At 46.2% G+C, this 25,802-nt stretch overlaps 1 protein-coding gene across 1 annotated transcript in view; it reads left to right on the top strand.

The window, feature by feature from the left end:
- LOC130535342 (uncharacterized) overlaps positions 1–15,335 on the top strand; it is a 47,659-nt gene extending 32,324 nt beyond the window's left edge. Inside the window, exons 2-3 of the mRNA XM_057050331.1 lie at positions 13,246–14,968; positions 15,330–15,335. Of these exons, the coding sequence (XP_056906311.1) occupies positions 13,958–14,968; positions 15,330–15,335 (1,017 nt within the window). The 5' untranslated portion in view covers positions 13,246–13,957. The remainder of the gene's footprint in view (positions 1–13,245; positions 14,969–15,329) is intronic.
- Positions 15,336–25,802: the final 10,467 nt, after the last annotated feature.

Here is a 25,802-nt window from a genome sequence, read left to right as displayed (position 1 = left end):
GAGAGACTAGATGTTAATGAGATACCATCTAGAGTGATCATATGATCTAATCTATCCCTGAGAGGTTCAGGACCAAACACCATGACCTCAGTTTTTCCTGGGTTAAGGAGGAGGAAATTTGAAGACATCCAGGACTTTATGTCTTTAAGACAGGTCTGGAGCTTCACTAACTTCTCTGTCTCCTCTGGTTTCATGGATAAATAAAGCTGAGTGTCATCAGCATAACAATGAAAATTTATCCCATGCTGCCAAATAATGTTTCCTAAGGGAAGCATGTACAAGGTGAAGAGGATTGGTCCAAGTACAGAACCTTGAGGAACTCCATGGCTAACCCTACTGTATGAGGAGGGAACACTATGGACACGAGAAAACTGGTATCTATCAGATAAATATGATCTAAACCAGTCTAGTGCTGTCCCTTTAATCCCAATCACATGTTCCAGTCTATGTAACAGGATGCTGTGATCACCTGTATCAAAAGCAGCACTGAGATCCAGCAGAAACAGCATAGAGACCAGTCCATGATCTGAAGCTATGAGAAGATCATTAGTAACTTTAAGAAGTGCCGTTTCTGTGCTGTGATGAGCTCTAAAGCCTAGTGAAACATCGCAAACAGGCTGTTTCTCTGCAGGTGCTCCAGTAACTGAGTCACCACCACCTTATCAAGAACTTTAGAGATAAAAGGAAGGTTGGATATTGGCCTATAATTTGCTAATACGTCAGGATCCAGTGATGGTTTTTTAAGCAATGGCTTAATCACTGCCACCTTGTAGGACCGGGGTACATAACCTGACACTAAAGAACCATTGATCTGGTCCAGGATAGAACTGCCTATCAATGGTTAAACATCCTTCAACAGGTGTGTTGGGATGGGATCTAAAAGACACGTGGTGGTCTTGGATTTCTGAATTCGCGATGACGCCTCAGAAAAATATATAGGGCTGAAGGAGTTTAAGGGTTCATTGGAGAACCTGTATGTTCCCACAGTCAGCACATCTGGTGATGGTCCAGTTGTTGGGATGACCTGGTTAGCTTTCTCTCTGATTGCTAGAACTTTATCAGTGACGAAGTTCATGAAGTCTTCACCCCTAAGGGAAGAAGGGATACGTGGATCTAAAACACTGTGACTCTTAGTTAATTTGGCCACAGTGCTGAAAAGAAACCTGGGATTGCTCTTATTTTCCTCAATTAAGGAAGAAAAATAAGCTGTTCTAGCCTTGCGAAGGGCCTTTTTGTAAGCTAATAGACAGTCTTTCCTGGCTACATGATAGCTGTCTATTTTACAAGAATGCCACTTCCTTTCCAGTCTTCGCACTTTCTGCTTGAGGGTCCTGATATGTGAATTATACCAGGGGGCACATCTCCTCTGATTTACTATTTTCTTTTTCAGGGGGGCAACAGAATCAAGCGTGATTCTCAGTGAGGTTGCTGCACCTTCAGCAATAGAGTCAACCTCAACAGGGCTAAGATTATAATGATTGATCCCTGGGGAAACACACAGTGGTCCTGGGATTAGCACAGGGATCACTTCCTTAAACTTAGCTACAGCATTATCTGAAAGACATCTGCTATAGTAAGACTTTGTTCTGAGCATAGAAGAATCCTTAATCATAAATGTGAAAGTGATCAAAGAATGGTCTGACAGGAGTGGGTTCTGAGGGAACACTGACACATGTTCTACCTCCAACACCATAAGTCAGAACTAGATCTAGGGTGTGGTTGAAGTTATGAGTTGGTTGGTTTATCTGCTGGAGGAAACCAACTGACTCAAGTAATGAAATGAAGCCATTTCTAAAGCTATCATTTACAACGTCTACATGGATATTAAAGTCTCCAATGTGACCCAGCAGGGGGCCGATATACAACTACAAACAGAAGTGGCTTTTCTGCCTTCCAGTTCAGATGGGTGATGCCAAGAGTCAGGCTTTCAAATGAACTGGAGCCATATTTTGGTCTAGGATTAATTAATAACTTGGAGTGATAGATTGCTGCCACTCCCCCTCCTCGACCAGTAACACGAGGAATATGATAATTAAGATGGGTAGGAGGAGTAGATTCATTTAAGCTAACATACTCCTCCTCCTGAAGCCAGGTCTCAGTAAGATAAAATAAATCAATGTGATGATCCGCTATCAGGTCGTGCACTAACAGGGATTTACACAAAAGAGATCTAATATTTAACAGTCCACATTTAATTGTGATATTAGTTTCTCCAACTTGTGCTTTAGTGTTAATTTTAATAAGATTTTGGTGATTGACCGCTCCCTTGCTCTGTGCTTGGTGAACTTTTAACTGTCGAACAGAGAATATCTCTACAGTGTTAAATATGTAATTGTTTGTGGATGAAGGTTCTATGGAGGCAGCAGCAGAGGTGTGTCAGACTACAACTCTGCATCCTGGTCTGGTTTGTCAGGTCACTTTGGGTCTAATAAAATTGGCCAAGTTAGTAGAAATGAGAGAGGCACCACCGTCTCTCCTAATCAGACCAGGTTTTCCCCAAAAACTGCTCCAATTGTCTACAAAGGCCACCTGGTTTTCGGGGCACCACCGTGACAGCCAGCGACAACGCGACGACATGCGGCTAAACATCTCATCGCTGGCTAGATTGGGGAGGGGACCAGAGAATGCTACGAAGTCCGACATCGTTTTTGTGTAGTTGCACACCGACTCCAAGTTAATTTTGGTGACCTCCGACTGACGAAGCCGGGTGTCGTTGGCTCCGACGTGAATAATAACTTTACTAAATTTACGTTTACATCTCGCCAGCAGCCGTAAATTTGCTTCTATGTCGCCCGCTCTGGCCCCCGGAATGCACTTGACTATAGTCGCTGGAGTCGGCTTCACGTAGCGCAAAACAGAGTCACCAATTACCAGGGTCGGTTTCTCAGCGGTGTGTCGCCGAGTGGGGAAAAACGGTTAGCCACGGGAAGCGGTTGGTGGCGCATTGTGGGCCTTTGTTTTGGGCTACGCTTCCTGCGAACCGTCACCCAGCCGCCCTGGCTAGCCGGCTGCTGCCGGGGGACCGCTAGCTGTAGCTACGCTAGGCGGCTCCGCAGCAGCTAGCTTCTCCTGACTTCCTGACGCAACTCTAGCTAACTCCATGCTGTGGAACCACGTCTCAAGCTCGCTAAGTCTCGCCTCCATAGCCGTAAATAAACTACACTTTCTGCACCTATTCCCTTCACTAAGGGAGGCAGAGGAGTAATTAAACATTTCACACGCTTTTCCTAATTAGAGAGCTCTCTGACCGGATGAAACGGAGCCTGTCAGGGAAATATGTTCCCAGATCAAGGCCTTTCATGCCCTTAGTCTGCGTAAGGAACTTTTTAAACAGGCTTGGAGGGTACAAGTCAAAATCCAGCCCGTCTGGCATTATGCCGGACAGTTCGCTGCAGTCCAACATGGACTCGCAGTCGCTGGTGTCTGTGCCTGCGGCTGCATCCTCCAGCCTTCAGGTTTTACCCCCCTTGTCCTTCATAGCGCTTTTCCGCTTGTTCCGCCGCTTCGTGGGAGCAAGCCACCACTCGGACGCCCCACTAGTGCCCTCACCTGCACTCACTGCTTCCTCACCTCGCTCCCCTGTGCTCACCCCTCCCTCACCCAGCTCGCCAGCCGCTATCCCTGGCACCCCAACTTCACCTATCACCTGACTCACTCTACCCATCTCACATGTTTGGATCATGTCCCCAGTCTCTTCTGCCTCACCCAGTTCGACTGTTTCGCCCATTACCTCACCATTTTTCACCAGTTCATTTGAATCACACACCACATAAATCATCCCACCACTCAAATCACACACCACCCCAGTTAAATCCACCTTTCCCCCTGCTTCACCACTCTCGCCATTCATTTCCACCACCATCTCTACATTCTCACTTCCTCCACTCACCTCAATCTCACTCATGCATGCGACTCCGCCACCCCTCCGTCCGGGACAGCGGGGCCTCCCTCCGCACTGAACCACCGATGCCTCACCGCCGGAACGGGCCGCGGGACGGAGGCGCCACGGGCGCAGGAGCGGCGGGCTCTGCTGCCGTTGCGTCCATGACCGCGCGGCTCAGACAAGCCCTGGCGAGATGACCCCGCAGTTGAAACACTTTAGGGCGGAGGAGGTCGCAAAAAGGGTGTAATAAAAATCATCCACCCGAACGATGAAACGATTAATGAAACGAATTAAATTCCTCCGCCCTGTTATTGAGGATCATATGAACCTGCCTGCAGTGAGACACTACGCGTCTCAGCAGCAGCGATTTGCACCCCGACAGCATCTTCCGAATAGGGAAAACCACTTTCCCATGCGGGACAGCTCCCTCACCAGAAACTTGTCGCTAATAAATGGCGGCACATTGGACAGAGTAATCTGTGCCGCCGGTTGTGTCAGCGGAGTCACTTGGACCAACTGTCCACCCACCATGATCCCCGTCCATCCAACTTCTTCACTTGTTCCACCTTTTTCAGGAACAATACGACTGCCCTGTTCATTCAGGTGGCTGATTTAACCGAGCAATTTTTTGGACCACAGCCAGCGCCAACTTCCCCACACTAACCATGGAGCCAGCTTCCACCTTGACTCCGGGCTTCCTGCTCAAGCCAGTTAAGCCGGCATTGGCCGCCATGACGGCAGCACACGGTCGGCCTCCCCACGCACTCGCACAAGCACTCATTAAACTAAATAAAAACCGGAAGAACACCACAATAAATTAAACTATATTGTTCAGCATTCACTCCCACACAAGAAAGGATAGAAAAAAAGCGCTTACGCACAGTTTTTGCTCACTCGCACGCTCCTCCGCTCACACACGTCTCACACGAAGAAAGGAGAGGAGAGGAGAGGAGAGGAGAGGCAGCGTGACAGAGGCTTTCAGTTGATCATGATTCTGGACCCCGCCATCCTTGGCCTATAGCAGCTTTACTAAGTTGTTAACCTAATAATTAGATGACACCCTAAGTATGATAATTTGTCTGTCTAACTGCAACCACAGCTATTGCTTATAACGGCAACATTTATGTTTAGCAGGTATTTAAACTTGACCATGGTAGATTCTAAAAACAATTGAATCATGCATTCTTTTTAAATATTAGTCTTGCTCCAGTTCTTTCTCATGTCAGTCTGTGCCACTGGGTAGATATTTGAGAAAAGCCTGTTACCAGACTGCTATTTCAGGATTAAATATGCAGGAATTGAATAGAGAGAACATGGTTTATGCATTAGTGTCCATGCGTGTGTAACATGTTTGGCAGGACAGGACAGGTCCATCCTTTGTGTCAAGGTCTCACATTTCCACTGGCTTCACTTTCCCTCTGAAAATTGATGTCAAACATCCAAGTGAAGTAAAATTTACCGCTGGCAAAAGCCTCTTCAGGGCTGGTTGGCCCAAAATGCCGTTGTGTTGTTGTCAGACACATAAAGTGTTGAGGAAGATAAGATATTACCCAAAGTCTACAGTATACATCAAAAAATGAAGAAAACTAATGTTCCATTCTTTCAATTCTTAGCTCAGGCAATTATTGACTTTAATCTTCTACCACTTTATTTCTTAATGTGGTTGTTAACAAATGTGCCATATAACATTTGACTGTCTTCATCAAACAGATGGATGAAGATATTGTAATAATTTCTTATGACTTTATACTGTTTATCCTGGACACGCGGTGGTTTTCCAGCATGGTTAGTGGTGACACAGCTCACCAGGACACATCACCATCCCATCACCATCGTGCAAAGCTTGATGTGCACCTTTGGTTGTTTGTTGAACTTTTTGTAAATGATTAGAGAATTTGTCGTTTTCCATTTGAAGAAAGAAAACATGACCTTATTTGTCCAGATAGTTAAATACCAAAACGCACAATTCAGTTCGTAGACAAGTATCTAGAAGGCTGGAACAGGAATCAAATGAAAATGAGATTGAGACTCTATGAGATTGATTACTCTATAATAAAATGTCCATCATAATCTTACAAACAAAATGAAGCAAATAATAATGAAGAAAAACAACTAAAATGCAGTTACCACAGCACTTCACCTCAGCTCTGGAGCCAGGGATACCTGTGGGAAGGTTCGGACAAAGAGTGGGAGTGTGAACATGTCAGGAGAAACCTGCAATGATGCACCACTGCCTGATCAAACAGGAAGGGTCAGACTCAGGATTTAACTTACGGCAGCGTTGGCCTCTCTCAGGTGGTCTGACAGGTGCCTCAATAGCATAGGTGCCTGTAAGGATTACTTTACCTGGATTAGGTACTCCTGCTGCAATACACTTTTATTCCTGGGTGTACAAGGCTCAGAGTGATATAGCTAGGTAATATAGTTGCTGCCAAAAGCATATTGTGATTATTATTGTTGTTTACTTGTTTACTTATTGTTGTTAAGACTCCTGCCCTGTATTTCACAGCGCTGTTGCTTTTTTGCAGCTCACAGAAAGTAAAATGTAACCCAAAGTGAAGCAACCTTTTCAGAGACCCAAAGAGACTGTTGTCTTAAATGGGGCATGATGGCATTAGTCTATTTATGCATGAAGCACAGTTACAGCTGCTCTCTGTTAGAACATGAGACTTTCTGTTAGTCCATCCATCAATGCATCCTCTACCTCTTATCTGGGGTCGGGTCGCGGGGGCAGCAGCCTAAGAAGAGAAGCCCAGACTTCCCTCTCCCCAGCTACTTCTTCCAGCTCATCCGGAGGGATCTCCAGGCGTTCCCAGACCAGTTGAGAGACATAGTCTCTCCAACGTGTCCTGGGTCTTCCCGGGGGTCTCCTACCGGAGGGACATGCCCTAAACACCTCACCAGGGAGGCATCCAGGGGGCATCCTAATTAGATGCCCAAGCCACCTCATCTGGCTCCTCTCAACGCGGAGGAGCAGTGGCTCTACTCCGAGCTCCTCCTGGATGGCAGAGCTTCTCACCCTATCTCTAAGAGAGAGCCCAGCCACCCTACGCAGGAAGCTCATTTTGCCCGCTTGTACCCGTGATCTTGTTCTTTTAGTCATTACCCAAAGCTGATGACCATAGGTGAGGGTAGGAACGAAGATCGACCAATAACTCGTCATTTCGGCTCAGCTCTCTTCACCACTACGGACCGGAACAGAGTCCGCATTACTGCGGACGCCGCACTGATTCGCCTGTTGATCTCCTACTCCGTTCTTCCCTCACTCGTGAACAAGACCCCGAGGTACTTGAGATCCTCCACTTGGGGCAGGATCTCCTCCTTGACCCGGAGAAGGCACTCCACCTTTTTCTGGTTGAGAACCATGGCCTCGGATTTGGAGGTGCTGATTTTCATCCCAGCCGCGTCACATGCGGCGGCGAACCGATCCAGTGATAGTTGGAGGTCACGGGCCGATGACGCCAACAGGACCACATCATCTGCAAAAAGCAGAGACCCGATCCTGAGGTCACCAAACCGGAACCTCTCAACACCATGACTGCACCTAGAAATGCTGTCCATAAAAATTATGAACAGAATAAGTGACAAAGGGCAGCCCTGGCGGAGACCAACCCTCACCGGAAACGAGTTCGACTTACTGCCAGCAATGCGGACCAAACTCTGACACCGGTCATACAGGGAGCGGACGGCCCGTATCAGCGGGTCCGACACTCCATACTCTCGGAGGACCCCCCACAGGACCCCCCAAGGGACACGGTTGAATGACTTCTCCAAGTCCACAAAACACATGTGGACTGGTTGGGCAAACTCCCATGCACCCTCGAAGACCCTGCTGAGGGTGTGGAGCTGGTCCAGTGTTCCACGCCCAGGACGAAAACCACATTGCTCCTCCTGAATCCGAGGTTCAACTAACCGGCGGACCCTCCTCTCCAATACCCCTGAAACTCTCCGGTCACCCTTCTTAAAAAGAGGGACTACCGCCCCAGTCTGCCAATCCAGCAGCACCGCCCCCGATGTCCACGCGATGTTGCAGAGTCGAGTCAACCACGACAGCCCTACAACATCCAGAGCCTTAAGGAACTCTAGGCAGATCTCATCCACCCCCGGGGCCTTGCCACTGAGGAGTTTTTTGACTACCTCGGCAACTTCAGCCCCAGAAATATGAGAGCCTATCCTCAGGTCCCCAGGCCCTACTCCTTCACTGGAAGGCGTGTTGGTGGGATTGAGGAGGTCCTCGAAGTATTCCTTCCACCGATCCACAACATCCCGAGTTGAGGTCAGCAGCACACCATCACCACTATGCACTGCTTCCCCCTCCTCAGACGCCTGATGGTGGTCCAGAACCTTTTCGTGGCCGTCCGAAAGTCGTTCTCCATGGCCTCACCGAACTCTTCCCATGCTCGGGTCTTTGCCTCGGCAACAGCCGTAGCTGCACTCCAATTGACCTGCTGGTACCTATCTGCAGCCTCAGGAGTCAAGCAGGCCAGTAAGGCCCGATACGACTCCTTCTTCAGCCTGACGGCATCCTTCACCGCTGGTGTCTGCCAGCGGGTTCGGGCATTGCCGCCACAACAGGCACCAGCCACCTTGCGGCCACAGCACCGGTCAGCCACCTCAACAATGGAGGCACAGAACATGTCCACTCGGACTCAATTACATGGTCAAAGCTCTCCCGGAGGTGTGAGTTGAAGCTCCTTCTGACAGGATACTCTGCCAGGCGTTCCCAGCAGACCCTCACAATACGTTTGGGTCGGCCGGGTCTGTCTGGCATCCTTCCCCACCATCAGCGCCAACTCACCACCAGGTGGTGATCAGTTGACAGCTCCGCCCCTCTCTTTACTCGAGTGTCCAGAACATGCGGCCGCAAATTCGATGACACAACCACAAAGTCGATCATCGATCTGCGGCCTAAGGCGTCCTGGTGACAAGTGCACATGTGGACGCCTTTATGTCTGAACAAGGTGTTTGTTATGGACAATCTGAGATGAGCACAGAAGTCCAATAACAAAACACCACTCGGGTTCAGATCAGGGGGGCCGTTCTTCCCAATCACACCTCTCCAGGTCACACTGTCATTGCCAACGTGAGCATTGAAGTCACCCAGCAGGACAAGGGAGCCCCCAGAAGGAGCACTCTCCAGTACTCCCTCTAAGGACTTCAAAAATGGTGGATACGCTGTTTGGGCCATAGGCACATAGGCACAAACAACAATCAGGATCCATCCCCCCACCCGAAGGTGAAGGGAGCTTGGGAGCAACTACGATTGCCACCCCCGCCCGTCGCCTCTCACCATTGGCAACTCCAGAGTGGTAGAGAGTCCAACCCCTCTTGAGAAGACTGGTTCCAGAGCACTTGCTGTGCGTCGAGGTGAGGCCAACTATATCTAGTCGGAACTTCTCAACCTCGCACCCCAACTCAGGCTCCTTTCCCACCAGAGAGGTGACATTCCATGTCCCTAGAGCCAGTTTATGCAGCCGGGGATCAGACCGCCAAGGTCCCTGCCTTCGCCCGCTACTCAAAACACAATGCACACGACCCCCTTGGCCCCTCCTGCAGGTGGTGAGCCCACGGGAAGGGGGTCCCATGTTGCCTCTTCGGGCTGTGCCCGGCCGGACTCCATGGGCAGAGGTCCGGCCACCAGGCGCTTGCCAACGTGCCCTGCCCCCAGGCCTGGCTCCAGGAGGGGGCCCCAGTGACCCGCATCCGGGCAAGGGAAACTTGAGACCAATGTTATTTATCTTCATTAGGGGGTCCTGGGCTACGCTTTGTCTGATCCTTCACCTAGGACATGTTTGCCATGGGTGGCCCTACCAGGGGCATATAGCCCCAGACAACGGAGCTCCTAGGATCATTGGGACGCGCAAACCCCTCCACCACGATAAGGTGGTAGCCCAGGAGGGGTTTCTGTTAGTCAAAGATAGTAAAGGGCTCTAGCCTGTCAGCAAAATGATGTAACTAAACTGGGTTGTTCCCGGTATTTTTAGACATTTCTTCTGTATTTGACATTTACATTGTTCATTTAAATTACAAACATACATTTGCAGTTACTTCCCTGTGGACAAACTTGTTGTGTTTATTTGCTTATTACAAATAAAAGTCTCCTCGAACACATTCCTAATCGGCTATTCTGATGCCAGTGCTTCAATGTGAGAGCTTCAATGGGAGAATGTAAGTGTGTAACGTTAAGCACTTTGAGTAAAATGACAGAAAAGTGCTGAATATAGTCTGTTTACTATATTCAAACAAAGTTATATAATGTAGTCACATTTTTCCCTTAAAATAAAGTCAAATACAATTACAGTAAGATTACCTTGGAGTTCCAGAGAAACACATTGTGTTCTATCATGGAAACAATTGGTAGGTGTAGCTCGATCATATCAATGCATAATTGATCATTTATTAAGTAACAGTTTATTATATAGTTTATTTAATGTTACACTGGAAAACAAGAACCGCAGAGTCACGACTCTTGTGATACAACAAACTGAACATTTATGAATTAATTATGTTATCAAGTGCAGTGCAGACAAATCATGGAAGGGGTTTTGATACTAGGGGAAGGTGCCAGAATCCCTTCAGAGCATTGCCCAGGTACCCTTGAGCAAGGTACCAAGCTCCTAAAGACTTACATGGGGTCCTGCGATGAACTGGTAACTCATCCAGGCGGGGGGGGGACCTGCCTGTGACCCATGAGGAAAAAAGCGGTTATGAAAAAGAAATTTTTAAGAGCCAGAATGACTAAAAACATTTAGTTTAATGTACATGAAATATTAACATGTAAAAAATCAGAATACCGCTCCGGGATGGGTATGTGGGCTCCCATGGTGTGGTGGCAGCCGGCTGAGGAATAACTCCCGGCGCCTCAGCAGCTGGTGGAGACACCGTTCCGCCCATCCAGAAGTGAGCAGGTCCGTCACACTGGCATTGAGGGTCTGGAGCGAAGCTCAAATGTCCGTGAGGAGCTGGTCGTGCTGCCCCAGCAGCCACCCCTGAGCCTCCAAAGTACGGCATACTGCGTCTTGATCCGCCAGGTCCATACTGGCCGGAGTGTTCTGTTACAGTTGGGTTTTTACAGGACCCGTAAGCAGGGAAGAAGGCAGTGATAAAAAGCAAAACAATTAGTCTTTGTTTAACAAAACAAATCAAATTGGTAGTCCTCCTGGACCGCAGGGAAGCACTCGTTCAATTTTCTGGGGCGCACAGAGAGCTCCAGCATGGAGCCAACGAGGGAGTCGGGTTAGGACGGCATGGAGACCTCAGACGAGCATAGAAGACACTGAAACACCCCGACGCTGATAAACAGGCGCTCTGTCCTGAAATGGGTGGCCTGATTGAGATTGCCGGCACCTGCCTGCAGTGCCAGCTGTTGTCAATTGACTCCTCCACGTCCCTGCAGGAAAAACCAAACCCCAACAATCGCTGGCAGCAGAACTGATTTGGCCATCTTCATTCCCCCCAGGGGGACAGGATTCTTCTTTGTTCAGAAGAAGGATGGCTCTCTCCAACCTTGTATTGACTATAGAGGCCTCGATGAAATCACCTCCAAAAATAAGTACATTTTACCCCTTCTCGAATCTGCCTTTGGTCCACTCCATCAAGCCTGGATCTTCTCCAAACTCAACCTGCAGAACGCTTGCCATCTGATTCAGATGGGTGGAAAAACTGCTTTCGACACCCTCCTGGGGCACTATGAGTACTTAGTCATGCCTTTGGTTTGACCAACGCACCCACAGTACTCAAGGCGTTGGTTAATGACATTCATTGTGACATGTTAAATCAGTTTTTCTTCGTTTACAATGACAATGTCCTCATCTTCTCCAAGACAAGGGAGCACGTTCAGCATGTCCGTCTGCTTCTCCAGCGTCATCTTGAGAACAAGCTCTTCGATAAAGCGAAGAAGTGCAAATTCCACTCGACGTCCGTCTCCTTCCTCGGGTTTGTGGTGCAACAGGGACAACTTTCACCGGACCCTGCCAATTTGAGTGCAGTGGTGGAGTGGCCAACTCCTTCCTCCTGCAAGCAACTCCAGCAATTCTTGGGTTTTGCTCATTTCTATCACCGCTTTATTCAAGACTATAGTAAGATGGTAGCTCCTCTTACTAGCCTAACCTCCATATTGACTTCCGTTGGGTAATGTATTGGGTCACTTCCTGTTTTCCTGTCTCCTCAATAGTTATAGTAATAGTGATATACTCAGGAATTCTTCTTGCTGGATAAGCTGATGGTGTTAATTAAAGTATCATTTCCCATGGATGAGACATTGGCTTTTACAATGATTGAGAAGAGAAAAAGTGATAAATTCTCATAAACAATGTCAAATAGTTTTGATCTCTTGGAATGTCTACATACCGTTAATGAAGAGTAAGTCTAGGAGACATGCTGAGCATATTGGAATAAATCATTAGTGTTTGTGCAGATTTTCATGTTAAATATATAGCAGGAATTAACAATTTGCCAGGTGAGCTGTTAAATGCATCTGGAAGGTCACATTTGTGAATTTTCTGCATAAACAAACAACACTTAAGTAAAAGACTGCAGAATGTGTCAGACAAGTTGCTAATGAAAATCAGGATCAACAATGTCAATACTTGTGTTTGTAACAGTGACAAAGGACTTCCCATAGTACAGACGAAATGAAGAGAAGCTTGAAGAAGGCCCTCTGAGGATATAGGTTGCTTCCTCTCTCCCAGGCAGCATCAGCAGCCTAAGGTTACTTTTAATCTGAAGTAATATTTCAAAGAGGACATAATTCAAATAACTGGAGAGAAATCTATACAAAGATTTTCTAAAATGATTTGCAGTCTGTATGACTTCTCATTCTTGTACATATTGTTTTGTAATTGTTTCATCTTCAGCTGTGTGCTCTCCCAGTCAAAAACATTCGCTCTTGGAGCTCTTATCCCAGTGAACGACGGAGTGGATTGGTTGCGTGAGTATTGCGTCACTTCCTGTCTCCTCTATCGTTCGTTGGTTGCATTGTGCACGGGGTGCCGTATTCACTTAATATTGAACACTTGGTGTGTTGTATTCACTTAATATTGAACACTTGGTGTGTTGTATTCACTTTACTTAAAATTTTGAACACTTGAGACATTCTAGTCACCTAATATCAACAGTGAGAAACAACCCATATTAAACAAATACAGGGCTTCGCCGATCACTAGTGTTAGCATGGCCTCACCGTCTGTTTCACCCGGTGTCTTTGTCTGTTCAGAGTGCAAAATGTTTAGTTACTCCTCTGCCTCCCTTAGTGAAGGGAATAGGTGCAGAAAGTGTAGTTTATTTATGGCTATGGAGGCGAGACTTAGCGAGCTTGAGACGCGGTTCCGCAGTTTGGACTTAGCTGGAGTTGCGTCATGTAGCCAGGGTAAGCTAGCTGCTGCGGAGCCGCCTAGCGTAGCTACAGCTAGCGGTCCCCCGGCAGCAGCCGAGCAGCCGGCTAGCCAGGGCGGCTGGGTGACGGTTCGTAGGAAGCGTAGCCCAAAACAAAGGCCCGCGGTGCACCACCAACCGCTTCCCGTGGCTAACCGCTTTTCCCCACTCGGCGACACACCCGCTGAGAAACCGACCCTGGTAATTGGCGACTCTGTTTTGCGCCACGTGAAGCCGACTCCAGCGACCATAGTTAGGTGCATTCCGGGGGCCAGAGCGGGCGACATAGAAGCAAATTTATGGCTGCTGGCGAGACGTAATCGTAAATTTGGTAAAGTTATTATTCACGTCGGAGCCAACGACACCCGGCTTCGTCAGTCGGAGGTCACTAAAATTAACTTGAAGTCGGTGTGTAACTACGCAAAAACGATGTCGGACTCCGTAGCATTCTCTGGTCCCCTCCCCAATCTGGCCAGCGATGAGATGTTTAGCCGCATGTCGTCGCTTCGTCGCTGGCTGTCACGGTGGTGCCCCGATAACCAGGTGGCCTTTATAGACAATTGGAGCACCTTTTGGGGAAAACCTGGTCTGATTAGGAGAGACGGTGTCCATCCCACGTGAGATGGTGCTTCTCTCATTTCTAGTAATCTGGCTAATTTTATTCGACCCAAAGTGACCTGACAATCCAGGGTCCAGACCAGGATGCAGAGTTGTAGTCTTACACACCTCTCTGCTGCTTCCTTAGAACCCTCAACCACCAACAATAACATATTTAACACTATAGAGGTAGTCTCTGTTCCACGGTTAAAAGTTCACCAAGCACAGAGCGGGGGAGCGGTCAATCACCAAAATCTTATTAAAATTAATACTGAAGCACAAGTTGGAGAAACTAATATCACAATTAAGTGTGGACTGTTAAATATTAGATCTCTTTTGTGTAAATCCCTGTTAGTGCACGACCTGATAGCGGATCATCACATTGATTTATTTTGTCTTACTGAGACCTGGCTTCAGGAGGAGGAGTATGTGAGCTTAAATGAATCTACTCCTCCTACCCATCTGAATTATCATATTCCACGTGTTACTGGTCGAGGAGGGGGAGTGGCAGCAATCTATCACTCCAAGTTATTAATTAATCCCAGACCAAAACATAGCTTCAGTTCATTTGAAAGCCTGACTCTTGGCATCACTCATCTGAACTGGAGGACAGAAAAGCCACTTCTGTTTGTAGTTGTATATCGGCCCCCTGCTGGGCCACATTCAGAGTTCCTGTCTGAGTTCTCTGATTTCTTATCTGACTTGGTCCTTAGAACGGAAAAAGTCATTATCATTGGAGACACTAATATCCATATGGACGTTATGAATGACAGCTTTAGAAATGGCTTCATTTCATTACTTGAGTCAGTTGGTTTCCTCCAGCAGATAAACCAACCAACTCACAGCTTTAACCACACCCTAGATCTAGTTCTGACTTATGGTGTTGAGGTAGAACATGTGTCAGTGTTCCCTCAGAACCCAGTCCTGTCAGACCATTCTTTGATCACTTTTACATTTATGATTAAGGATTCTTCTATGCTCAGAACAAAGTCTTACTATAGCAGATGTCTTTCAGATAATGCTGTAGCTAAGTTTAAGGAAGCAATCCCTGTGCTAATCCCAGGACAACCGTGTGCTTCTCCAGGGATCAATCATTATAATCTTAGCCCTGCAGAGGTTGACTCTGTCACTGAAGGGGCAGCAACCTCACTGAGAATAACCCTTGATTCTGTTGCCCCCTGAAAAAGAAAATAGTAAATCAGAGGAGGTGTGCCCCATGGTATAATTCACACAATAGAACCCTCAAGCAGAAAGTGCGAAGACTAGAAAGGAAGTGGTTTTCTTGTAAATAAGACAGCTATCATGTAGCCAGGAAAGACTGTCTGGTAGTTTACAAACAGGCCCTGCATAAGGCTAAAACAGCTTATGTTTCTTCTTTAATTGAAGAAAACAAGAACCCAAGGTTTCTTTTCAGCACTGTGGCCAAATTAACCAAGAATCACAGTGTTTTAGATCCACGTATCCCTTCTTCCCTTAGTGGTGAAGACTGCATGAGCTTCTTTGCTGATAAAGTTCTAGTTATCAGAAAAAAGCTAAGCAGGCCATGCCAACAAATGGACCATCACCAGATGTGCTGACTGTGGGAACATACAGGTTCTCCAATGAACCCTTAAACTCCTTCAGCCCTATATATTTTTCTGAGGCGTCATCGCTAATTCAGAAATCCAAGACCACCACATCTTTTATTCCAACACACCTGTTAAATAATGTTTTACCAATGATAGGCAGCTCTATCCTGGACCAGATCAGTTGCTCCTTAGTAACAGGTTATGTACCCTGGTCCAACAAGGTGGCAGTGATTAAGCCGTTGCTTAAAAAACATCCCTGGATCCAGATATACTAGCAAATTATAGGCCGATATCCAACCTTCCTTTTATCTCTAAAATTCTTGAGATGGTGGTGGTGACTCGTGACCTAGTTACTGGAGCACCTGCAGAGGAACAGCCTGTTTGAGATGTTTCTGTCAGGCTTTAGAGCTCATCACAGCACAGAAACAGCACTTTCTAAAGTTACTAATGATCTTCTTATAGCTTCAGATCATGGACTGGTTTCTATGCTGGTTCTACTGGACCTCAGTGCTGTTTTTGACACAGCTGATCACAGCATCCTGTTACAGAGACTGGAACATATGATTGGAATTAAAGAGACAGCACTAGACTGGTTTAGATTGTATTTATCTGATAGATACCAGTTTGCTCATGTCCATGGCGTTCCTTCTTCATACAGTAGGGTTAGCCATGGAGTTCCACAAGGTTCTGTACTTGGACCAATCCTTTTCACCTTGTACATGCTTCCCTTGGGAAGCAATATTCAGCAGCATGGGATATATTTTCATTGTTGTGCTGATGACACTCAGCTATATTTATCCATGAAACCAGAGGAGACAGAGCAATTAGTGAAGCTTCAGACCTGTCTTAAAGACAAAAAAAGTCTTGGATGTCTTCAAATTTCCTTCTCCTTAACTAAGGAAAAACTGAGGTCATGGTGTTTGGTCCTGAACCTCTCAGGGATAGATTAGATCACATGATCACACTCCATGGTTTCTCATTAACATCTAGTCTCTCTGTGAAGAATCTTGGAGTAACTTTTCATCAAAATCTGTCTTTCAATTCACATATTAAAATAGTCTTAAGAAGTGCGTTTTTTCACCTGAGGAACATCACAAAGATCAGGAAACTACTAACGCAGCATGATGCTGAAAAGTTAGTCCATACATTTGTTACTTCCAGGCTGGACTGTTGTAATTCTTTATTATCAGGGTGTCCAAAAAACTCTTTAAGAAGCCTCCAAAATGCTGCACCTAGAGTTCTGACAGGTATTGACAAAAGAGATCACATTACTCCTGTACTGGAGTCTCTTCATTGGCTGCCTGTTAAATTTAGAATAATTTTTAAAACCCTTCTTTTGACCTACAAGGTCCTCAGAGGCCTAGCTCCATCCTACCTGGAGGAGCTAGTGATACCTTATCAGCCCAATAGACCGCTCCGCTCTCAGAATGCTGGTCTACTTGTGGTTCCCAGAGTTTCTAGGAGTAGAATGGGGGGCCAAGCATTTGGCTACCAGGCCCCCCTGCTAGCCAGCCAAGGCTGCCGGGGGTCCGGAAACATGATCACCTGACAGGCCTCCGTCACCCCACTGGGCATTTAGCTACCAGGCCCCCCTGCTATGGAACCAGCTTCCTGTCCAGGTACATAGGCTGACTCCATCGCTACTTTTAAGATTAGGCTTAAAACCTACCTCTTTGAAAAAGCTTATTGTTACTAATTCTGTAGTTCCAGTTATTATCATAGACAGACAAATTATCATACTTAGGGGGTCGTCTAATCATTAGGTTGGCATCTTAGCTATGCTGCTATAGGCCAAGGCTGCCGGGGTCCAGAAACATGATCACCTGACAGGCCTCTGTCACCCCGCTGGGTCATGCTTTCCTCCTCCCTCCTCTCCTCTCCTCTCCTCTCCTCTCCTCTCCTCTCCTCTCCTCTCCTCTCCTCCTCATCAAGGAGACTAGTAATGCTATTTCCTGTGTAGTTTTTCTACCACCCCCCTTCTGTATCCATTTACAGGTATCGCCGTCTTCAGAGCTGTGTACTGACCTCCGACCCCGCCGACCCACTCAACCAGCAGCTTATTCAATTCAATTTAATTCAATATAATGTATTTTTGCATGTATTTCTATGCTCTATGCCTCTCCTCTCCTGTCCTCTACCCCTCTCCTCTCCTCTCCTCTCCCCTCCATTCTATCCTCTACCTGTCCTCCCCCTTCTCCTCTCTCTCTACCCAGCCGGCCATCAGCATGAGGGTCCCCCTACATGAGCCTGGTCCTGCACAAGGGTTCTTCCTGTTAAAGGGGAGTTTTTCCTTGCCACTGTTGCTTGTCTGGGGTTAGGCCCTAGGATTCTGGAAAGCGCCTTGAAACAATTCTGATTGTAAAAGACGCTATATAAATAAAGATTGATTGAGTGATTGATTGAGAAGGGCAGATCAGACCTGCATCCACACACTTCTGCAACGACACAGACTGGCCAATGAGTTGACGAACGAGTTGTGGGCATACTCCACCCGGGGTAGGAACGAACTCCAGGAAACAGGGTTTCAGGCCACCACACACCTCAGGGCATTCTCCAAACTCTGAGTGGCTCTCTCCGGTTGGCCATTGGAACATGAGTGATACCCGGATGAGAGACTCAGAGGCTCCCAGTGCAGCACAGAAAGCTCTCCAGACTCGGGAAGTGAATTAGGGTCCTCTGACACAATATCCTTTGGGAAACAGTGGAGATGAAAAACATGTCAGACCAGGACATCCCCAGTCTCTGATGTGGAAGGGAGTTTTGTGAGAGTAATGAAGTGGGCAGCATTGGAAAAACAATCAACCACGGCGAGGATGGCGTTATTCCCGTCCGATGGGGGAAGACCGGTGACAAAGTCCACCGTGATGTGTGACCAGGGGTGCCAAGGGGTGTCTAGCAGATTGAGAAGGCCAGCAGGAGGCTGGTGGGACTTTCCATGGGCACAAACTGGACAGGCCACTATGAAAACCTTGGCATCTCGAGCCATGGAAGGCCACCAGAAGTGTTGCCTAAGGAAGTGCAGAGTCCGTGATAGCCCAGGGTGGCATGGAAGAATGACCCCATAGCAAGACATCCCAACGGGCAGAACTCAGAACAAAGATTCAGTTAGGTGGGCCGCCCCCAGGGTCTGGAGTCGATTGCTGCTCCTCTAGGATCCGCTCCTCCACCTGCCAGGAAGCAGCTCCAACAATGCAGGATGAGGACAGGATGGGGCCCAGCTCTGAACTGGAAGGATCTAGGTAAAACTGGCCAACTATGCATGCAAGCATTTTGGATCACCTGGAGGCTTCTTAAGTCTTAAGAGTTTGGACACCCTGATAATAAAGAATTACAATAGTCCAGCCTGGAAGTAACAAATGCATGGACTAACTTTTCAGCATCATGGAGGGTCAGTAGTTTTCTAATCCTTGTGATGTTCCTCAGGTGAAAAAAGGCACTTCTAGAGACTAATTTAATGTGTGAGTTGAAGGAGAGATTTTGATCAAAAGTTACTCCAAGATTCCTCACACAGAGACTAGATGTTAATGACATACCATCTAGAGTGATCATGTGATCTAATCTATCCCTGAGAGGTTCAGGACCAAACACCATGACCTCAGTTTTTCCTGAGTTAAGGAGGAGGAAATTTGAAGACATCCAGGACTTTATGTCTTTAAGACAGGTCTGAAGGTTCAGTAACTTCTCTGTCTCCTCTGGTTTCATGGATAGATAAAGCTGAGTGTCATCAGCATAACAATGAAAATGTTTCCCATGCTGCCGAATAATGCTTCCTAAGGGAAGCATGTACAAGGTGAAAAGGATTGGTCCAAGTACAGAACCTTGAGGAATTCCATGGCTAACCCTACTGTATGAAGAGGGAACACCATGGACATGAGCAAACTGGTATCTATCAGATAAATATGATCTAAACCAGTCTAGTGCTGTCCCTTTAATCCCAATCACATATTCCAGTCTCTGTAACAGGATGCTGTGATCAACTGTATCAAAAGCAGCACTGAGGTCCAGCAGAACCAGCATAGAGACCAGTCCATGATCGGAAGCTATGAGAAGATCATTAGTGACTTTAAGAAGTGCTGTTTCTGTGCTGTGATGAGCTCTAAAGCCTGACTGAAACATCGCAAGCAGGCTGTTTCTCTGCAGGTGCTCTAGTAACTGAGTCACCACCACCTTCTCAAGAATTTTAGAGATAAAGGGAAGGTTGGATATAGGCCTGTAGTTTGCTAACACATCAGGATGAAGTGATGGTTTTTTAAGCAACGGCTTAATCACTGCCACCTTGTAGGACCGGGGTACATAACCTGTCACTAAAGAACAATTGATCTGGTCCAGGATAGAGCTGCCTGTCATTGTTAAAACATCCTTCAACAGGTGTGTTGGGATGAGATCTAAAAGACACGTGGTGGTCTTGGATTTCTCAATTAGCGAAGACGCCTCAGAAAAATGTATAGGGCTGAAGGAGTTTAAGGGCTCGTTGGAGAACCTGTATGTTCCCACAGTCAGCACATCTGGTGATGGTCCAGTTGTTGGGATGGCCTGGTTAGCTTTTTCTTCTGATAGCTAGAACTTTATCAGTGAAGAAGCTCATGAAATCTTCACCACTAAGGGAAGAAGGGATACATGGATCTAAAACACTGTGACTCTTGGTTAATTTGGCCACAGTGCTGAAAAGAAACCTGGGGTTGTTCTTATTTTCCTCAATTAAAGAATAAAAATAAGCTGTTCTAGCCTTACGGAGGGCCTTTTTGTAAACTAACAGACTGTCTTTCCAGGCTGCATGATAGCTATCTATTTTACAAGAATGCCACTTCCTGAGAGTCACGTGATCGGCTGGACAAGATGGCTGCCTAGGCTTACTGCTCTCTGCCCGGCGTTGTCAAATTGTTAATTAATTCGTAGCTACAGGTTTCTAGCTCGACATATGCCTCTGATGTCCTCCAAGAAAAAAGTCCCCAGCGTCTCTGGAGACACCGACGTCGACGCAATTGCCGAGTACATGATGCAGAAGCAACGCGAGTACCTGGAGCCGCGGCTTTCCGAAATCCAACAACTGGGGAAAGACAACGATGTGAAGCTAAGTGCCATTCAAGATGAGCTAACTACACTCACGACTGCCCTCAATGCCATTAAATCCGACGTAGACTCACTGAAAACTACTGTCGAAAGTAATTGTAGCAAAGTGGACAAGCACGACCAGGCTTTGCAGGCCATAAACCTTAAGCCAGCCGACATGGAGGACAGGAGTAGAAGCTGTAACATCCGTGTCATTGGCTTGGACGAAGGGCTTGAGGGCTCTAGCGCTACCCATTTTATTTCACAGTCTCTCCCTAAGTGGTTCCCCACTCTTGGCGACACCCGGATTGAGATCATGAGTGCACGCAGAATCTACAGCGACGGCGCCCGCACTCGTGGTGCTACTTGCACCCTGATTTTCAGCGTGCTTCGCTACTCTTCCCGCCAAGCCATTCTCCGTGCTGCCAAGAAGGATCCCCTCTCCATCAACGGTCGGAAGATTCACTTTTCTCCAGATTACAGCAACTTCACCATCAGGCGCCGTCAAAGTTTTCAACGAGCTATGGATACAGCTCGAGCTAAAGGTTTGGACTTTTTTCTGCTCCACCCGGCCACTCTCAAAATTAAAGACGGTGCCCAGTTCAAGGCCTTCACGTCGCCGAAAGAAGTGGAAGACTTTTTGGACGTCGGTGCGACCCACGAACCCAGTGGCTCCGGTACAGAATAACATTGCTTCATTGCCGTAAACGCAGCTCATTCCTGAGTATTATTGTTACGAGACCGAGTTCTACTCCGTTTTTCACCGGAATTGACTGCACCGATCTCATATCAGTTGGTATACTGGCTTCGATTGGTGTTTACTCTTGTTACTTTGGTTGGAACTGTGGTGGATTGAATGCTCCCCATAAGCGTACTAGCACTCTTACTCTGCTTAAAAGAAAAAACATTGACATAGCACTACTGCAGGAGACACACCTGCTGAAGGCTGACATGGGTCGTTTTGCAGACAGATTTTTTCACACTATAGCGTTTTCCTCTGCAGGCACAAAAACTAAAGGTGTGGCCATTGTTGTGAGACGTAGTTTGCCTGTAAAAAATTGCAACATCCTGGGCTGATGAATCGGGTAGAGTTGCGATAGCTCAGATAGAAGTTCACTCAAGGAAGATAGCCCTTATATCTCTGTATGCCCCTAATGATTTCAGGAAAGATTTTTATAATTTAATCACAACAAAAATGCTAGAATTGACGGATTACTCTTTCATTGTAGGAGCGGATTTTAATGCAGTATGGGACCCAGTTTCTGATAGATCTAGCGCAACCTCATCGGGAGGCCAGTCTATGGCCACGAACGCTTTAAAATCTTGGGCTAATAATTTGGGCCTGATGGACATTTGGCGGTTAGTCAATCCCACCATCAGAGATTATACTTTCTTCTCTGGCCGCCACAAATCCTTTTCTAGGATAGACTACCTCTTCGCTTCCCCACAACTATTTCAACCTGTCAATACTGCAACCTTACTCCCAATAGCTCTTTCAGACCACAAGGGTGTCTTCTGCTCTGTAACTTTGAATTACGTCTCCAAACGCGCTGTTAGATGGCGCTTCAATACCTCATTACTTAAAAATGAAGAGTACACCAAACAATTTGTTTCAGGCCTCAAAGAATTTCTCAACTTCAATGTTGGTTCTGTGGAGGACCCCAGTATCCTTTGGGATGCTATCAAAGGCTTTATTAGAAGCAATACTATTTTATTTAGCTCTAATGCACGAAAATCAAGATCCCTTCATTTACAAAATCTTGAACGAGAATTTACCAGGTTGGACTCCATTTTGCAATCCAATTTTACAGAACAAGTTGCTCTACAACGCACAATAATTAAAAAGGAAATCAACAACATTTTGAAACAGCAATCCGAATTTCAAATTCAGAGGACCAGACAAAAATATTATTTTCATGGTGCCAGATAGAGCCATCTCCTGGCTATGAGAATTAGAGCTAATGACCATTTTGCAGACATCCCTGCCATTAAACTGGCAGATGGCAACACTAGCACTGATCCTAAACAGATAAATTGCACATTTCGAACTTTTTACTCTGAGCTATATAAAACAGAGGTGTCCTTGGATAAAATTCAATGTGACAGATTTTTAAATCAATTATGTTTACCCCAACTACCAGGAACTGACTCCTCTCACTTAGAAAGACCAATTATCCTGGAAGAACTTGAAAAAGCTGCAAAAACAATGCAGAAAGGGAAATCACCAGGCATTGATGGCATCCCTCCTGAATTTTACGTTACTTTCTGGGAACATTTGGGCCCATTTCTTTTAGATATGATTGAGTTCTCGATTGAAAGGGGTAGATTTTCGAGGGATGTTAACACAGCCCTCATTTCCCTACTGCTGAAAAAGGATAAAGACCCCACTGATTGCTCGAGCTACCGTCCACTCAGCCTCCTAAACTCTGACTTGAAGATTTTTGCTAAACTCCTTGCTCGCCGTCTTGAACGTTACATGCCATTGTTGGTCAACCCTGACCAGGTAGGTTTCATAAAGTCACGTTTGGCAACTGATAATGTTAGGTGTCTTCTTCACATTATTGAGGCAGCAACAGACAACAAAACACCTATGTCTGTACTCTCACTGGATGCCATGAAAGCTTTTGACCGAGTGGCCATTCTTGTGGTCTGTCTTAGAGACAATGGGCTTTGGCAAGAATTTTATTGGAATGATTACAACGCTTTATTCAAATCCTTCCGCTCAGGTTTTGACTGGTCAAATGTATTCTTCTCCTTTCTCAGTTTCCAGGTCCTCACGCCAGGGCTGCCCGCTCAGCCCTGCATTATTTGTACTTTCTCTGGAGCCTCTAGCCAAAGCAATTCGTCAATCTAATTTGATCTTGCCTATCTCTGTCTGCAACACCCAACATCAGCTGTCGCTATATGCGGATGATGTCTTAGTTTTCTTAGAAAATCCAGCTCAATCTACACCACACCTACTGGCTATTTGTGAAGAGTTTGGGAATTTATCAGGGTTTAAATTAATTGCTCCAAATCTGCTCTCCTACATCTCAATGAGGCTGCTAAATCTTCTGTTCTTCCAATCAACATCCCCATAGTACCACACTTTACATATTTAGGAATTGAAATATTCCCCTCTCTAAACCAGATCACTAAATATAATTACTCTGTGGTTCTAAACAAAACATTAAGGGATTTGGACCGGTGGGTTGATCTTCCTATGTCTATCCGTGCCTGTGTCTCATCTTGCCTAGAATCAACTTTGTTAGCTCTATGATTCCCCTCCCTCCTCCATCTGACCATTGGAGTAAGCTCCAATCTGCAACCACCAAATTTATATGGAACAAAAAGCGCCCTCGTTTGAAAATGTCTGTCCTGCAGAGGAGGGAGGATGGGGGTTTGGCGGTACCTGACTTTAAGCTATATTTCTGGTCATTCGTGCTTAGGCCCTTACTCTCCTGGTTTAATCCTAATTGTTCTGTCTCCTGGCGTACGCTAGAAAGCAATGCAGTTCAACCGTGGACTCTTCAGGATGTTCTGTTCAGCAACATTTCTAAAAAACAGTGTCAATTACGTTTTGGCCCCCTAATTTCTTACCTTGTATCGACATGAAGGGCATACCATGGAGACATGGTATGCCCTTGCAGTGCTCTTTACCTACCCACCCATTAAGAGACTTGTTTACTAAACATAAAGGAGCTAAGGGCGTGGTCTCTAAACTATACCGTTTTTTGCAAAGGGACCCAGCCTCACTCCCCATCGAGAGAATTTGGAAAAAAGATTGTCCTGACCTTGCTCAGCAGTTTGATTGGAATGTGGTCTGGTCCAGTATAACGGAAGCATCCCGCAACCCAGACCATCAACATATCCACTTTAACTTTTTGCATAGAACATACCTTACCCCTGTTAAACTTCATCATATGAAAATTATCAATGACCCATATTGTACACTATGTTCTCTGAAAGCTCTAGGCACTTACATCCATATGTTTTGGGACTGCCCTCCTGTCCAAAGTTTCTGGAAGAATGTTGCTGCTGAGTTGTCTGACCAGACACATGTAGTGGTGCCTGTAACTATACCTGTTTTGATTTTAGATGATCTTTCAGTTCTTAAGATTTCCAAACCAAAAAAAGACTAATTTTTGCTGGACTAACAGCAGCAAAAAAAATGATTGCAACTCGTTGGAAACCACCTCACTCTCTGACCACCCGATCTTGGGTACTGTCCCTGCTCGATGTCATTTACATGGAGCTTTCAACTGCTCGGATTAACTGCGCAAATGAAACTACAATCAACATATGGCATACCGCCGCTGAGTCTTTGAGTAGCATGACATAAAATCTTATCTCCTCTAGCTCTTCTAATATAGTTCCACTGGTGTTTTCCCTTTTTTAAGTGCAATTCCCTCCATCTTTGTCAATATGTGATTTTTTTTTTGTCCCGTCTTTCTTTCTTTATATACATATTTTATTTTTTAAATCTCTGTGGTGTCTCCACTGTATTTTGTCCTATGGCATGTTCTTGGCCTTAGGCTTGTTTCTTCTGTATTGTATTTTTTGCCTTTACTTGAAAATAAAAAAATTGATCATAGAAAAAAAGAATGCCACTTCCTTTCTAGTCTGCGCACTTTCTGCTTGAGGGTCCTGATATGTGAATTATACCAGGGGGCACACCTCCTCTGATTTACTATTTTCTTTTTCAGGTGGGCAACAGAATCAACTGTGATTCTCAGTGATGTTGCTGCACCTTCAGCACTAGAGTCAACCTCAGCAGGGCTAAGATTATAATGACTGATCCCTGGGGAAACACACAGTGGTCCTGGGATGAGCACAGGGATTGCTTCCTTAAATTTAGCTACAGCATTAACTGAAAGACGTCTGCTATAGTCAGACTGTGGTCTGAGCATAGAAGAATCCTTAATCATAAATGTAAAAGTGATCAAAGAATGATCTGACAGGAGTGGGTTCTGAGGGAACACTGACACATGTTCTACCTCAACACCATAAGTCAGAACTAGATCTAGGGTGTGGTTGAAGCTATGAGTTGGTTGGTTTATCTGTTGAAGGAAACCAACTGACTCAAGTAATGAAATGAAGCCATTTTTAAAGCTGTCATTTACAACGTCTACATGGATATTAAAGTCTCCCTCTGTGTTCCTCCCAACTGTCTCAGAGACAAGCCAACCGTCACCATGTTCCAGCGCCCGCCTATTAACTTGGTCTGGCACTCTACAAGGGATCTTCCCCTACAGGCGGACTCCCGGAAACTGGCTCCTTGTTTCGTGGGACCGTTTGTTATCGATCGCATTGTCCGCACACCCCCCTCCTCATTTGCCTCAAGTCGCCTTCTA

The sequence above is a fragment of the Takifugu flavidus genome, chromosome 12 (genome assembly GCF_003711565.1).
Source record: "Takifugu flavidus isolate HTHZ2018 chromosome 12, ASM371156v2, whole genome shotgun sequence".
In the NCBI taxonomy this organism is placed as follows: Eukaryota; Metazoa; Chordata; class Actinopteri; order Tetraodontiformes; family Tetraodontidae; genus Takifugu; species Takifugu flavidus.
This window is presented reverse-complemented; position numbering and strand designations above follow the sequence as displayed.